A 14606-nucleotide genomic window follows, 5' to 3' on the forward strand; every position below is an offset into this window, starting at 1 on the left:
AGAATCAAATTGGCTTCCAGATAATATTAATATGGAAGGCTCTGAACATTGATGACTGATGCGTAATATTTATGACATGGAGACACGTAAGCCTTGTTGTTACCTATTTTGTTTAGATACAGTCGTACGCACTAAAGCCAAACTCTGATACCGCATCTTTCAATTAAAATGCTTTCATTATAACGGATTCTGCTGTTCTACACTGGGTTCATGTAGATGCGCTTCTTTGCTGCATGTTGAGGTTTGTTTTCCCCCCTTCATTGTGAAGCGCTTTGGGTGTTAAGATAAAGCACTATATAAATGTAATCCATTATCATTATTATTATTACTATTATTATTTCTTTCATGTTTCCTGTTTTACATCCTGTAGAGCCGGGTCCAAACTATGGACCTGAGGAACTATAGGGCAGATATAGTTCCTCAGGTCCTCAGGTTATTATTATTGTTATTGTTATTATAACTGGAATATATTATTATTATTATTATTATAACTGGAATTATTATAACAGCTCGAGGGTTTTTTGAATTGTTGACCAAACTTGTGTATTTTTACACCAATCTGACCTCGGATAAGTTGAGATTGGATGAGTCGAGAATCCTCTTAACTAGATCATTCCCATGGGTCCAAAGCTGTATTTCAGTACTGTTTAACTTAATTTAGTGATGTGCAGGTTGACTCTACATTAACAATGAATCAAGAGGATCATGTCCGTGGCTTGTTCACGGCAGGCACTTGTCTGAAGTGAGAGATTCATATGTAAGCCAGCATATTTAAAAATGTCTGGACAAATTGATCGACCTAGAAATAAGAGAGAGTTAGGTAACTTCTGGGTCTGTGCAGAGGATGAAATCATTTGGCAGCTTTGTAACAGCTCAGAGTTATAGAAACAGAATGAAGAGAAAACATGTTATTCTTAGATTAGGCTGCCCCCCCCCATCTTTCTCCCTAATTATACCCAGCCAATTACCCCACTCTTGCGAGCCATCCCGGTCGCTGCTCCACCCCCTCTGCCAGTCCGGGGAGGGCTGCAGACTACCACATGCCTCCTCTGAAACATGTGGAGTCGCCAGCCGCTTCTCTTCACCTGACAGTGAGGAGTTTCGCCAGGGGGACGAAGTACGTGGGAGGATCACGCTATGCCCCCCAGTTCCCCCTCCCTCTTGAACAGGTGTCTCGACCGACCAGAGGAGGCACTAGTATAGCAACCAGGACACATACCCACATCCAGCCTCCCACCCGCAGACATGGCCAATTGTGTCTGTAGGGATGCCCGACCAAGCCGGAGGCAACACGGGGATCGACCCGGAGATCCTCGTGTTGGTAAGCAACGGAATAGACCGTCACGCCACCCGGATGCCCAGATTAGGTGATCTCATTTATCTAGACAATTCTACCTTTCACTAGTTCCAATTTAAAGAGCTAATGACAGAAGGAAAAGACAGGTGACTGTCATACACTAGGCTACTCCAAGGACTTTCTGCTCGCAATTACTTGAAAATTTCCCGAACAGGTCTATGCTTTAAAAAAAAAACAACAATAAATAACACCCCTCCAGTAGATTAAAAGAACATGGTAGCCTCAGAGATAGACAAATTACAGTGCAGACAGGGCACTCTGTCAGTTTAGAACAAGACAGTTTGAAATCCTAAAGATGGCGGCGCTGACGGCGTCCATGCAAAATCATGCTGTCAGCAAAACTGGCCTATCGAGGCACCTTTCTCAGCATAACTTAAAGAAAATCCACCAATCACACATTCAGATTCACGTAGCCACACTTGTTATTTCACAGATCACATGCATATGTCGGTCATTTCCGTGGCGGTTAATAGCGTATCCGTACTGGGATCAGTGAATTTGAAAAAAGACCTTTTTTTGTGAAAACGGCGTCCTTTGAAACAAACTTTGTCACTCCGTGTTGTTCACAATTTTCCAGTGTTCCCAAATATGAAATGAAAATGATAATGTGTCTCAGAATTTGAGATACAGACGACTCCCCATGGTAAAAGATAGGGGTCTACTTTATTCAAGATGCCCCCCGAGTGAAGCGGCTTTTCCTGGAAGGGCTTTGGTGGCCTTTGTGGGAAACTGTCTCAACAGTGAGAAATGGCTATTGACACACGGCATCACATGTCAAACAGTTTTTCCCTGAAATTAAATAAATAAATAAACAGCGGTATTAATAAACCATAATGAGATAATGTTGAATCTTTTTTTTTATTCACGAAATTGATCATATAAAAATGTTGTATTATTTTTTTTCCAAATATGCGGTTGCCATATCTTGAGTACCAAACAACCTATTGTTTAACTGGAGGCCCATACCCGCGAGTACCAAACATCCAGACCTTTCAACAGTTAACTCAGTTAACTCAAGACCCTGTTAGGTTGACTATTTTCCCCCTCTGCACGTGGGATCGAATTAACCAGGGGCGACTGTGCTTGTAAGCTTGTTTCATCCTATAGGTGATATAGGTCGTACTATAATGTGAGTTACATTACATAGAGTGTACTTCACAGAGAGCTCACAATCACTTTTTTTGTTTTCGTAGGTATTAAACCCAATGGGCTGGGATGCTTTTGGACTTCCAGCAGAGAATGCAGCTATTGAGAGAGGCCTTGACCCAGAGGAGTGGACAAAAAGGTATCAAAAATCACTCATCCTCCTCATCCTCTATTTCCCATATCTTTTAATAGTCTATAGTCTTGCTCACTCTCTCTCTCTCTCTCTCTCTCTCTTTCACTCACTCACTCACACAAATTTGTCCCTCTATTCATGCTCCCTCTGTTGTCTCCCTGTCATTCATCCTAATGCCCTCTTTCTGTCCTGTTTCTTTTCCTCAGTAATATTAAGTCCATGCGGGAGCAGCTCGACAGCTTAGGGCTTTGCTTTAATTGGGACCGGGTGAGTCGGGAAAGGAAATAAAAGGCGGGTCATACAGACAATGGGGGAAGCTTTGAATTTAGGTGGTTCCCAAATTTGGTGTGTGCCTGAGTGTGTATGTGTACATCTGTCAACCCATATGCTGTTAACCGCACTTTGTCTTTTTCGTGACAGGAAGTGACCACTTGTCATTCGGACTACTACAGGTGGACCCAGTACCTGTTTATCAAGCTCTTTGAAGCAGGACTAGCATATCAGAAAGAGGTAGGACCTTAGTGGAATCTTTTGTTCTGGTACCTTTTCAAGGGAGGATATGAATGGTTTGAGATTTGAGGTCCTCGCTCACTTATTGCTTTTAGGAGAAAATTAATGAAATGAAGCATACTTTATCTAGAAGCCTGGGAATTATACGTGATAAATTAAGACCTTGGAATAGATGTTTATTGTAAATTGAATTTCAGAGACTGTGCTTTAGAAATAAAGTAGAAATGCACTTCAGAGCTCTGTGTCTTTCATTCATTCATGTGTGTGAGCATGCTTTCATAATTTGTGTGCATAACTTTTTATGCATGCCTGTGTGTGTGTGTGTGTGTGTGTGTGTGTGTGTGTGTGTGTGTGTGTGTGTGTGTGTGTGTGTGTGTTCGTGTTCCAGGCAGTGGTGAACTGGGACCCCGTGGACCACACAGTGCTGGCTGATGAACAGGTGGATGAGAACGGCCATTCCTGGAGGTCTGGCGCCCTGGTGGAGCAGAAACTGCTTAGACAATGGTTCATCAAGACCACCAACTATGGCAAAGTGAGAATCTTTTCTTTTGTGTGTGTGAGTGTGTTTATGTGTATGTGTGGGCTGGCGTTACACTAGATTCTCTTATGTTTTCACAAATGTGTGCATGCACTTGCGCATGTGTGTGGAGGAGAAGGCCTGTCTGATTGGTTCAACAGTAGCCTTGCGGGGGTCATGTGCGAGCAGCGGACCCCTCTGATGTCAATCACGGCTGACACTTAAGCTGCAGAACTGGCCCCGCTTCCCTTGCTCTCATTCTACAATCAGACCCCTGGAGATTGTCATTTGTAGCCTGGCTCCCTTGGTCGGTGAGGGAGCGGCAGGCAGGGTACTACTTGGCTGCTGGATGCCGGGCTGGCTAATGAGAAACCTCCATCTTGCTAGCACTTTGGTGAACAGGAGCAGTCCTAGGTGAAATTACCCTCTGTGGGTATAAATCTCAAAGTGATTTATCCTAGTCAGCCACCAGTGGAACCATATGCATTATACATGTAATATATACATGATAGACATGCAGGCAAAAATGCACGCATACACATACACACAATGCAGAGCAGTCTTCAAAGAGAATTAGAAAAAGCTGTGAGACATTCCTCTGAATCAAATGATTGCAAGGTGAGGACATTAAGTTTTGCAGCATGCATGCCAATGCGGAAAACATCAAACTGGTTTGATACTCACCGAAAGATCTATATATACGTAGCATTAATCCACCCTATGTCTTGAACCCGTGGTCATGACCATAACCTTAAACTGATTTTTCAACTAATCTACTTAAATCTTTTTGTGCAAAGTCACAGACCTTGAGGCTAAATATTTTTGGGGGAGTTTGCCAGCCTTTAAGAGAGCGTATCTGAGGAGAACCTCTTCCTGAAGGCCATGACAACAGGAGAAGATGCAGCTGTTTCTCCATTCCCATTCACACTTGGCATTTTCTGTGGCTTGTATCCAGATTGTATCTGGATGCAATTTATCCACATAACCTTTATCCGTTATCAAATATCCATCTCCAGTAGCTAGAGAGAAATCCATTTGCACACTCCCAGTGCTTTTCCTGCACAAATTGTCCTGACAAATCCATTCCTGAATGTAGCCTCGTTTTCACCCATCTAGAAGTAGAGAAAAGACGTTTGTGGCCATGAGACACATGCCCATTTGCCCCAGTGTGTCTCAAACTGCCTCCTGAGATGGTTTCAGCAATTGGATTACCACCCATCTCCAAATGCATCTCCAGCATTTACACCTGTACTTTTATACGAATACGCCAGATTTGATCAGTGTTCAATCGCTCATGAATAACACTTTTTATGGTCAAGTGTAGACGCGGCCTCTCGAGAGTGTGAGGATGACACAGGATACAGCATGTAACAAGGAAATAAGGGCTGCACTATCTTTATGGGTAATTAATTATATTGGTCTTTCCTGATTCCTTATGACTCTTATTGCTTAAGCAGAGGTCACAAACCGATTTTAATTTTGCTGTCTTTTTGATAGTGTACACAGCTGATTTATTAGCAGCCATGGTGTGAGCGAGTGAGTCACCTGCAGTTAAGACCACACCCCAGTTTCTCAGCCATTTTTGTCCAGTTGATGCAAATCACTTTGTCCACAATCAACCCCCCACCTGGTTTCAGTGGCGCCGCGTTAGTCACCCATGCCCGTCCAAAGTTGGAGGTGTGATATGCGTCGGAAGCTGCCCGGTGGGACAGTGTGTTCCTGTGATCCTAATTAGCTCTGAGGAGGATGGAAGTATGGGGTGAAGAGGAAGGTGTAAAGGGAAGAAAGTGAGTAGAAGAGAGGATGGAAAAAATGGAGAGTGTCACAAATTAGGAATTCACACAAAGGCCAGTCTAATTGGACTATGAATAATATGTGTGGGTTTGTGTGTCTGTGCATGTGGGTCAGTCTGCCTGTCTTGTTTCAGTGTACGGACTGCATTTCTGTGTCCTCGGCATTTAAGTGCTTGTAGATGTGTGTTTTGTACATTAACTACAGATAAGGTTTATTCCGCTGTCATTAGCCTTGCTCAAGGTGAGATGCTGTCAGGGGTTTGATCTTCAGCTGAATCAGAGTCATGTTGTTCCATCTAGGAGACAGATCAATACATGTTACTGATATGCTGGATTTGTGTAGAATGAAAAATAATCATGTGGCGACAATTTTGGCTATATTTGAACAAGCTTAATGCACAGTGTTTTGTGCAGTGTTTTGTGCACCTTTAGTGCAGCTAATATAACTGCCCATGCTGAAATGATTAGTCAGTCAATCGATTAGTTGGTCGGCAGAAAATTATCGATTATAATTTCATTTGTTAAGTAAAATGGCAAATATTTGTTGGTTGCAGCTTCAAGATTTTCTTGCCTTTCAATTTGTATCGTCATAAAATTAGCACTGTTTCCTAACTAAATGTGACATGAACGAGCGTCATATTTTCTGTTGGAATGTCCTAACTGGCCGCAAGCGACGCAGTGCTGCGTAGCGCGATGCGGCACCTCGTTTTGAGCTGAACTTTTGTCGGACGCCCTGTTCCCGTTGACTTCCTGTCACTCGTGTTGAGAAGCGCTGTGTCATGGAAACATCTCCAGTCTGATCTTGAGTGCACAGCTGGTAGGTACGTGGTTTGTTTACGTGATGTTTCGGTGTGGACATAGAGCATCCGCCGATGCGACGTGATAGTTGGACACTCGCGTCCAAATAGGACGGACATCACTCTGAGCTCTGATGGGCATATTTGTCATTATTTTTGAAATTTCATAGATTAATTTATATTCTCTGCACCTTTGCACCTTATCACTTCTTGTTTTGGCCGTATATAGTCAGTCCTTGTGTATGTATCTGAAGATTGTTGTGTTGTAGTGTTGTTAGTCTGTTAAGTACACTGAGAGAGCCACGAAACCGGAGTCAAATTCCATGTATGTGCACACCTACATGGCCAATAAACATGATTCTGATTCTGAATTAATTCATTGAAAATTTGATAGATTATTCAGTGATTAGACTAATTGTTAGATACAGCGCTACATGGCCGATTCTGCTTCGTCTCCACTGGCTAGAAACCCTGAAGCAGCTTCGGCCTAACTGTTTGACAAGTCAAGTTGTGACTTTAAAGCAACAATCTCAGATTCTCACCAAAATAAATGTCTTTTAAGTTACTTTCATTCGCCCAAAGGAGGTGACACTTTATGGATTCAGTCTATTGGCCCCTGAGAGAAGCCCTTGCGTATACAGTAATATGGGGGGGGAAACTGAATCTGTGGCGAAAGTCCCGCCAAAAATCTCAAGTCTTGCACAGATAGTGACTTGTTTTATGTCTCACTCCATTATATGGTCCACCAGAGAGGACAGGTGGAACAAGCGCTCTGTGTTACACTGTTGTGGCGGACAAACTGAAGTATTAGATGCGAAATGGACTGCATTTATATGATGCTTTTTTCCAAAGCATTTTACGAATAACACCTTACATTTGACCCACGCAGACACACAATTATAGACCGATGACGGTGGCAACCATACAAGGTAACAACTAGCTCATCAGGAGCAGTTAGGGGTTAGGTGTCTTGCTCAGGGACACCGCAGCATTTTTGCCAGGAGGAGCCGAGGATTGAACCGGCAACCCTCCAGTTACAAGATAAGCCACTCTACTTCCTGAGCCCACTGCTGTCCCCTTATCATCAAACAGCTGCTGGGAAGTGTGCCAACAGAGAATGCAGCCCGAATCCTCGAGATTGATACTTTAAGGTTGGTGGCTCAAGTCCCTGAACCAACAAACTTAAGTGGGACTGTAGAAGGAAATTAGTACAAGGATGCTGTCACTTCCCTCACGGCCTGCGCACGAATGAGCCCTGCGGACAACTGAGCCCTGCACATATGGATGTGTTTTGGTCAATTTGCCATCAGTAGCCTGTATTCGTGTGAATGTATAGCACATCATATTGCCTCACTCCATTATATGATGTTTTTAAAACCTTTCTCAACACACACACACACACACACACACACACACACACACACACACACACACACACACACACACACACACACAGAGTAAACAACAACGCGCGCAAAAACCTTGGACACTTGTTGACATTTCCTTTTTTTCTTTGCATAGTTGCCATGGCGATCTGTCTCATGGCTATAGTTCTCCCAGTTTAAGCTGGGCTCTGTGCCGTTTATTTTTATCATGTCAGGAAGTCAAAAGAGTCACCCCCTCACACTTTCGTCAGTGTGCCATCATCGCTTTTCTGCTTTTATTGTTTTCCCCTCAAATTCTCGTTTTGCTGAGACACTCTTCCTCCCTCAGTCTCAGACGCGTCGATGTTGGTCTGCGGAGTAAATGCGAGCCGGGGTAGCCAACATGAATATGCCAGGATTTGTGTGTCTTTTATAGTCCAGCTACTGTCGCACACACTGCAGTCACGCTCGCGGTGTGTTCAGTTCTTGTTTGTATTTGTGCCAGTGTAGCTGCGATGAGGTACGGCATGTTGAGAGACATTGTGAGGGGGAAGATGGGTAATAGGTTGTGACTGACTGAGAGAGAGAGTTGGAGAGAGAGAAAACTAGCTTTGGCCCAGGAGTGTTTTTTGTTGTTTTTTTGTGTGCCTCTGGTCTCGTTGATATGCATAGTTTCCTTTAATCAGCGAGACTGTTTGGCTGCATGTGTGTGTGTCTGTGTGTCTCTACGGGTAAGAGAGAGCGAGAGCGATTGCTTTGTGAACAATTGTTATGCAATATCGTGGAAAGTAGGGTGAGTAGAGGTCAGGATTTTTGAAAATTCCTCTTTGTCTGACCGGTATGACCTCTTCCACGCTGCTGCTTGGTCCAAATAAATTGGCAAGGTTTTGAAATAGTCTCCCTCGAAGAAAAAGATGAAATCTGTGGCACGGATGAAGATGGCCGCATACTGATTAGAAACTGTTCCCGCCCTTAAAAAAAAGAGCTGTCTCCTCCGTAGTGAAGCAGAAAATTAGTCTTTCCCCCTGCCCCCCCAACTGATACGAAACAAATTCCTTTTGATAAATCTGTCTGTGGCCAAGGTTAAATGTGGTATTTCAGCGTTCATTTTTCGGGTCAAGTTCTTCAAATTAGACTTAATGAGACGCCTGCGCTGTTGTGTTTCTGCTATATCGGAGCCTGCATTAGGTTCTTTCTCACTGTCCCTCTTTTTTCCCCCCCAACATTGCTTTCATGCTGTGTCTGGATTGTGTCCAGCCTATGTAGAGTTTGGGTCACAATGAGAGCCTGTCCATCTACATGTCCGTTTCGTAAAGGTCCAGTAACCTGACACTCGTGCTTTGCAGTCAAACCTGTGTAATGTGCTCCTGTATCTATCAGACACATGTGACGTCATCATGTCTCTGTTCTCCAGCCTCTCCTCGACGCCTTGGCGGACCTTCCAGAGTGGTACGGGGTCAAAGGCATGCAGGCCAACTGGATTGGAAACTGCACCGGCTGCTACTTTGATTTCAACCTCAAGGTGACGTCTCAGCTCGAGTCCGCTTATCTTCCCCTCCATTTTTTTTATTCATCTCCCTTTCTCATTCTCCTTCCATCCAACAACATTTCTCTGCCATCTCCGTCTCCCTGTCCCTCTCTTTCCCCTTACGTACTCACTTTTGTTTCCTCCACTCCTTCTCTCCTTTTCCCCATTTTTCCTTTGCCTCGGTACTGATTGCTTGCTTCAGTTTGGATTTCTGTTTTTTGTCATTCGTTTTAAGACCGAGCAAAATACTTACATGTCCACTATGCATTCACATTCAGCAGGGGCTTCCATCTGCAGGCAACAACTCAGTCAAACGAATGATGCCGGAAATTAGTTTTTATTGACTGTCCTTAAAGGTGTATTTGGGATTCCGAACTCTTTTGCCATTTTAAGGGCTCGGTAAAAGCTCACCAAGAGCCCTTTGATCACCCTTATTATACCGCTCTGCTTGAGAAAAGTCTCAAAATCCATTGCTTATATTGCCGTCCTTTATTACAAAAATCTGCATATTTCTTGCGAGACGAGGGTTAAGAGGTTGTGGGATTGTGTGTCGCAGTCTGTGCATGCGGGAAGAGGTTTCCCATAAATCAGGTGTAAGCCTGGCAGAATGGGTAATTAAAATGAAGTCCATAGCTCATTTAGTCGATGGAGAGCAGAAATGTGTCGCCGTACATCTTCGGTAATTTCAAGCGGTATCTTCAGAGAATTATTCCCCAGAGGGGCTGAAGATATGCATTATGAGCTTGTTATTTATGACAATTTAAAAGACCCTGCTTATTGTGGTTGCATTACATGTACCCCAACTTAAATATTTAGATTTATATAAATATAAAATGTAAATATATATTATAATATGATATAAAAAAATATATAATATAAACATATAAATATATTATAAAATTAATTATAATATATAAATGAATTATATATAAATATATATGATATATAATGAATATAGCTAATTATATATATCCATCCATCCATCCATCCATTATCTTAACCGCTTATCCTGCTCTCAGGTCGCGGGGATGCAGGAGCCTATTCCAGCAGTCATTGGGCGGCAAGCGGGGAGACACCCTGGACAGGCCACCAGGCCAACACACACACACACACACACACACACACATTCATTCCTAGGGACAATTTAGTATGGCCAATTCACCTGACCTACATGTCTTTGGACTGTGGGAGGAAACCGGAGCCCCCGGAGGAAACCCACACAGACACAGGGAGAACATGCAAACTCCACACAGAGGACGACCCGGAATGACCCACCAAGGTTGGACTACCCCGGGGCTTGAACCCAGGACCTTCTTGTTGTGAGGCGACCGGGCTAACCACTGTGCCACCGTGCTGCCCAATTATATAATACAGTGCTGCTTGAAAGTATGTGAACCCCTTGAGCAGTTTAGATTTTTCTGTTTTACCATGATTTTCTTATTCTATCATCACCAGTTTTTTATGTATGAAGTGTCAGATATATGTTTATCAGTTGCATGTACTTGTTTAGTGGGACTTGTTTAAGTAGCCCAAAAACTACATGAGACATGGAATTAGTGTATGTGTAAAAGTAAGTGAACCCCCCAGCTGCATTGGTTAAGTCAAGCAGGTAACAGACTCGAGTGAAACACATTTGGGTGCTTAATTAATAATTTAAGCAGACCAATGAAATGAGACATCCTTGGGAAAGGGTTTGGCCTGCACTAATTAAAAGACAGGAAACCAACCAAACCACTGTGGTCCCATACAAATCAACAATGCTGAGAGCAAAGGAGATATCCGAGGACATGAAGAACAGGGTAGTGATAGCCCATCAGTCTGGGGAGGGATATAAGACCATCTCCAAAGATTCCAGCTCCATCCATCCACTGTAAGACAAATAATTTACAAATGGAGGGCCTTCAACATGACAGCAACTCTGCCTAGAAGTGGACGCCCATCAAAACTATCACCCAGAAGCACCAGAAAAATAATACATCAGGTAAAGGCCAACCCACACATCACCTCTAGAGAGTTGCAGACCTCTCTGATAGCATCTGGGACAAATGTGCATGCGTCTACAATCAGACGAAAATTGAATAGCCATGACATTCAAGGGAGCGTTGCTAGGAGGAAGCCTCTGCTCTCAAAAAAGAACAAAGCTGCCCGTTTCAACTTTGCCAGAGAGCACTTGGACAAACCAGAGACCTTCTGGAAGTCCATTCTCTGAACAGACGAGTCCAAAATAGAATTATTAGGTCACAATCAAAACCAACATGTTTTGAGAAAAGCCAACACTGCATATGAAGAAAAGAACCTCCTCCCAACAGTGAAGCATGGTGGTGGAAATGTGAAGGTCTGGGGCTGCTTTTCTGCTTCTGGACCTGGACGACTCCATATTATCCAAGGAACCATGAATTCTCCAGCATATCAACAAATTCTTGACCAGAATCTCCTGCCATCAGTCAGGGAGTTGAAGCTGGGACGAAAATTGATTATGCAACAAGACAATGACCCAAAGCATTCCAGCAAAACTACAAAGGAATGGCTTCAGAGAAAGAGGATTCGTACTCTGGATTGGCCCAGTCAAAGTCCCGACCTTAATCCAATTGAAATGTTGTGGCGAGACCTGAAGAAGTTGGTTCATACCAGATGTCCCTCCAACCTCTCTCAACTGGCTGAGTTCTGCAAGGAGGATTGGGCAAAAATCCCCATAAGCAGATGCGAGAGACTGGTTAGTGGTTACAGAAGACGTTTGGTTGAAGTAATGGCTGTAAAAGGAGGAGCCACAAGCTACTAATACAAGGGTTCACATACTTTTGCACATGTTGAATTTTTAGTTTTTGTGAAATAAACTACCTTTGTTGAATTAAATAATGAAAATATATCTATTTTTGTGTGTGTGTCCATTATTTGGAAGGTGTGCTTTACAAATTGGGATTTGGATGTATGTGTAATAAGCTTATTTTAATGTTTTTTACAAAAACAGGGACCATGTCTGGAGGGTTCACAAACTTTCAAGCAGCACTGTATATATTATTAATTATATATTATATAATATAAAGATATATTAAATATAAATATTTAGATACTTGATGTGATGTGGAATTATTTTTGTCTTTTATTTACCCGGGGAAAGCGCTCTTTTCAGATACATATTTACTTTGAGGGTCCATAGTCTGATGTCTGATTTTGTGCAGCTTTGGGTTTAGTGCCTTATTCAAGTGCACAAAGTTGTTGAGGGAAGGTCTTTTTGAAAACGTAATTAATTAGCCTGGCCAGTATGAAATATCCTGTAACACAAATCTGCCACTTACAAGCCTGCTTGTCAAAATTCTAGGCTGCACTAAGAATATGCACATTATATGACATATTATGATCGAGTATGAATTAATTTTACATTTAGACAATGTTACAGTACATTAGATAATATAATATACAACACTATTTCCTTTATCTAGCCAGTATATTTAACATTTAAAGTGGCTCCTCCATGGCTCGGCTGGTCGACGTATTCACAGTGATTAGAAAAGGCTTATCATATTTTGATTATCATATTTTAATTTCAGCTTATAAGATGGGTTGAGGCAGCATGGTGGCGCAGTGGTTAGCGGGGTCACCACACAGCAAGAAGGTCCTGGGTTCAAGCCCCGGGGTAGTCCAACCTTGGGGATCGTCCCAGGTCGTCCTGTGTGTGGAGTCTGCATGTTCTCCCCGTGTCTGCGTGGGTTTCCTCCGGGGGTCCGGTTTCCTCCCACAGTCCAAAGACATGTAGGTCAGGTGAATCGACTGTACTAAATTGTCCCTAAGTGTGAATGTGTGTGTGTGTGTCGGCCCTGTAATGGCCTGGCAGCCTGTCCAGGGTGTCTCCCCACCTGCTGTCCAATGACTGCTGGGATAGGCTCCAGCATCCCCGCGACCCTGAGAGCAGGATAAGCAGTTCAGATGATGGATGGATGGATGGAAGATGGGTTAAGATGAACCACAGCATGTTTCTTTTCCCATCACCACATTTATCTTGTAAGCAAAGGGCTCGTTCAATGTGACTTATGATTTGTTCACTTATTCATTTGCTCAGAATAATTTTGTCAGAGTGTCAGCATCTTTAAATGTGGGATATTACATTTTAGAGAAAAAAAACTGCATGGAGTCTAATCTTATAAACACAGCTGGCCATTTTCACTTAACTAGTCTACAACACAAGTGTTGACACTCAAGCAAAAAACGTCACTGCAAAGCTTTCTTTACCTACCTCTCAGGTGAATGGTGAGGAGACAGGGGAAACCTTGGCAGCCTACACCTCCTCCCCAGAGGGTGTGTTTGGGGCGGCTTACATCGCTGTCCTCCCCTCCCACAGGCTGCTCCATGGTACCAGTCCAGTCCGCTCTGCCCTGGAGAAAGCCTTTCAGCCAGGCAGAGGTAGGCATTGCTGCACGTGTGTGTGTGTGTGTGTGTGTGTGTGTGTGTGTGTGTGTGTGTGTGTGTGTGTGTGTGTGTGTGTGTGTGTGTGTGTGTGTTTTGGGATGGTGTGTCCTTTGTCCTTGTGTCCATTGTGTTATGGAAGAGTGAGCCAGAGCACATGATTATCATTGTGTTCTAATACGCATGACAATAAAGTTGAACTTGTACTTATGTATTCTTATTCTGCTATATTTATGAGGACCAATTGAGGATATTATATGCAAAGTGGGGACATTTTGGTCAGTCCTTCAAGGGGCTGTTGTAGGAGTGGGATTTGGATTAGGTTAGGCATAGGGTAGGGTTAAGGCAAGGCAGATAGTTCTGATGGTTAAGGTTAGGGGTATGGGCTAGGGAATGAACTAAGTCAATAAGGGTCCTCACAAGTATTAAGAAATAAACGTGTGTTTATGTTTGTGGAACTTAAGTGAATTTTTGTGTGTGTGTGTGTGTGTAAAGACCCTCAGTTCAGAGTATCCATTTCATACCACCAGCAGATCTAACTCCTACTGTATGTCAGAGGGTAGAAATGTTGTTCTTCCTTTTAATGTAACACGTTCTCTTTTTGCATCAAATAAAACTCATGATGCACATGGTACTTATGTGTATCTGTTTGAGCATGTGTTACATACCTGCATGTCTGCCCATGTGAATGTTTTTTACCCAGGCGTATACCCTTTATCTACCTAGGCCGTCTGTCTGCCGGTCTGCATGTTCACGTGTATGTTTTAATTGGGATTCTCTTGAGCTTCTCTCTCTTATTGAGGGCAATGATTGTTGGTAATGAGCTGCCAAGGGAATGAGTGTCTCCCTCTCTCACGACCCCTTCCTCTCTGCTCCCCAGACTCCCTAACAGAGGTCACTGCCTGCAACCTATTCACCCTCCGTGAGGTTCCGCTGGTCATCTCGCACAAGACGGCGTTTGACGATTATCTTGACACTGTGATTGGTAAATTATCATCATGCATATGTGTGTGGGTCTTTTCTGCCTGAAGTTTTGTTTTGACACTGCAGTTTTCATGTG

General features: G+C 43.2%; 1 protein-coding gene across 1 annotated transcript in view; it reads left to right on the forward strand.

Moving 5' to 3' along the window:
- Positions 1-14606, forward strand: part of lars2 (leucyl-tRNA synthetase 2, mitochondrial) — a 51550-nt gene that overhangs the window by 12119 nt on the left and 24825 nt on the right. The window contains exons 4-10 of the mRNA XM_056286332.1: positions 2551-2642; positions 2843-2903; positions 3057-3146; positions 3535-3678; positions 9032-9139; positions 13384-13543; positions 14427-14531. Of these exons, the coding sequence (XP_056142307.1) occupies positions 2551-2642; positions 2843-2903; positions 3057-3146; positions 3535-3678; positions 9032-9139; positions 13384-13543; positions 14427-14531 (760 nt within the window). The remainder of the gene's footprint in view (positions 1-2550; positions 2643-2842; positions 2904-3056; positions 3147-3534; positions 3679-9031; positions 9140-13383; positions 13544-14426; positions 14532-14606) is intronic.

Source organism: Lampris incognitus, chromosome 9 (assembly GCF_029633865.1).
Source record: "Lampris incognitus isolate fLamInc1 chromosome 9, fLamInc1.hap2, whole genome shotgun sequence".
Taxonomy (NCBI): domain Eukaryota; kingdom Metazoa; phylum Chordata; class Actinopteri; order Lampriformes; family Lampridae; genus Lampris; species Lampris incognitus.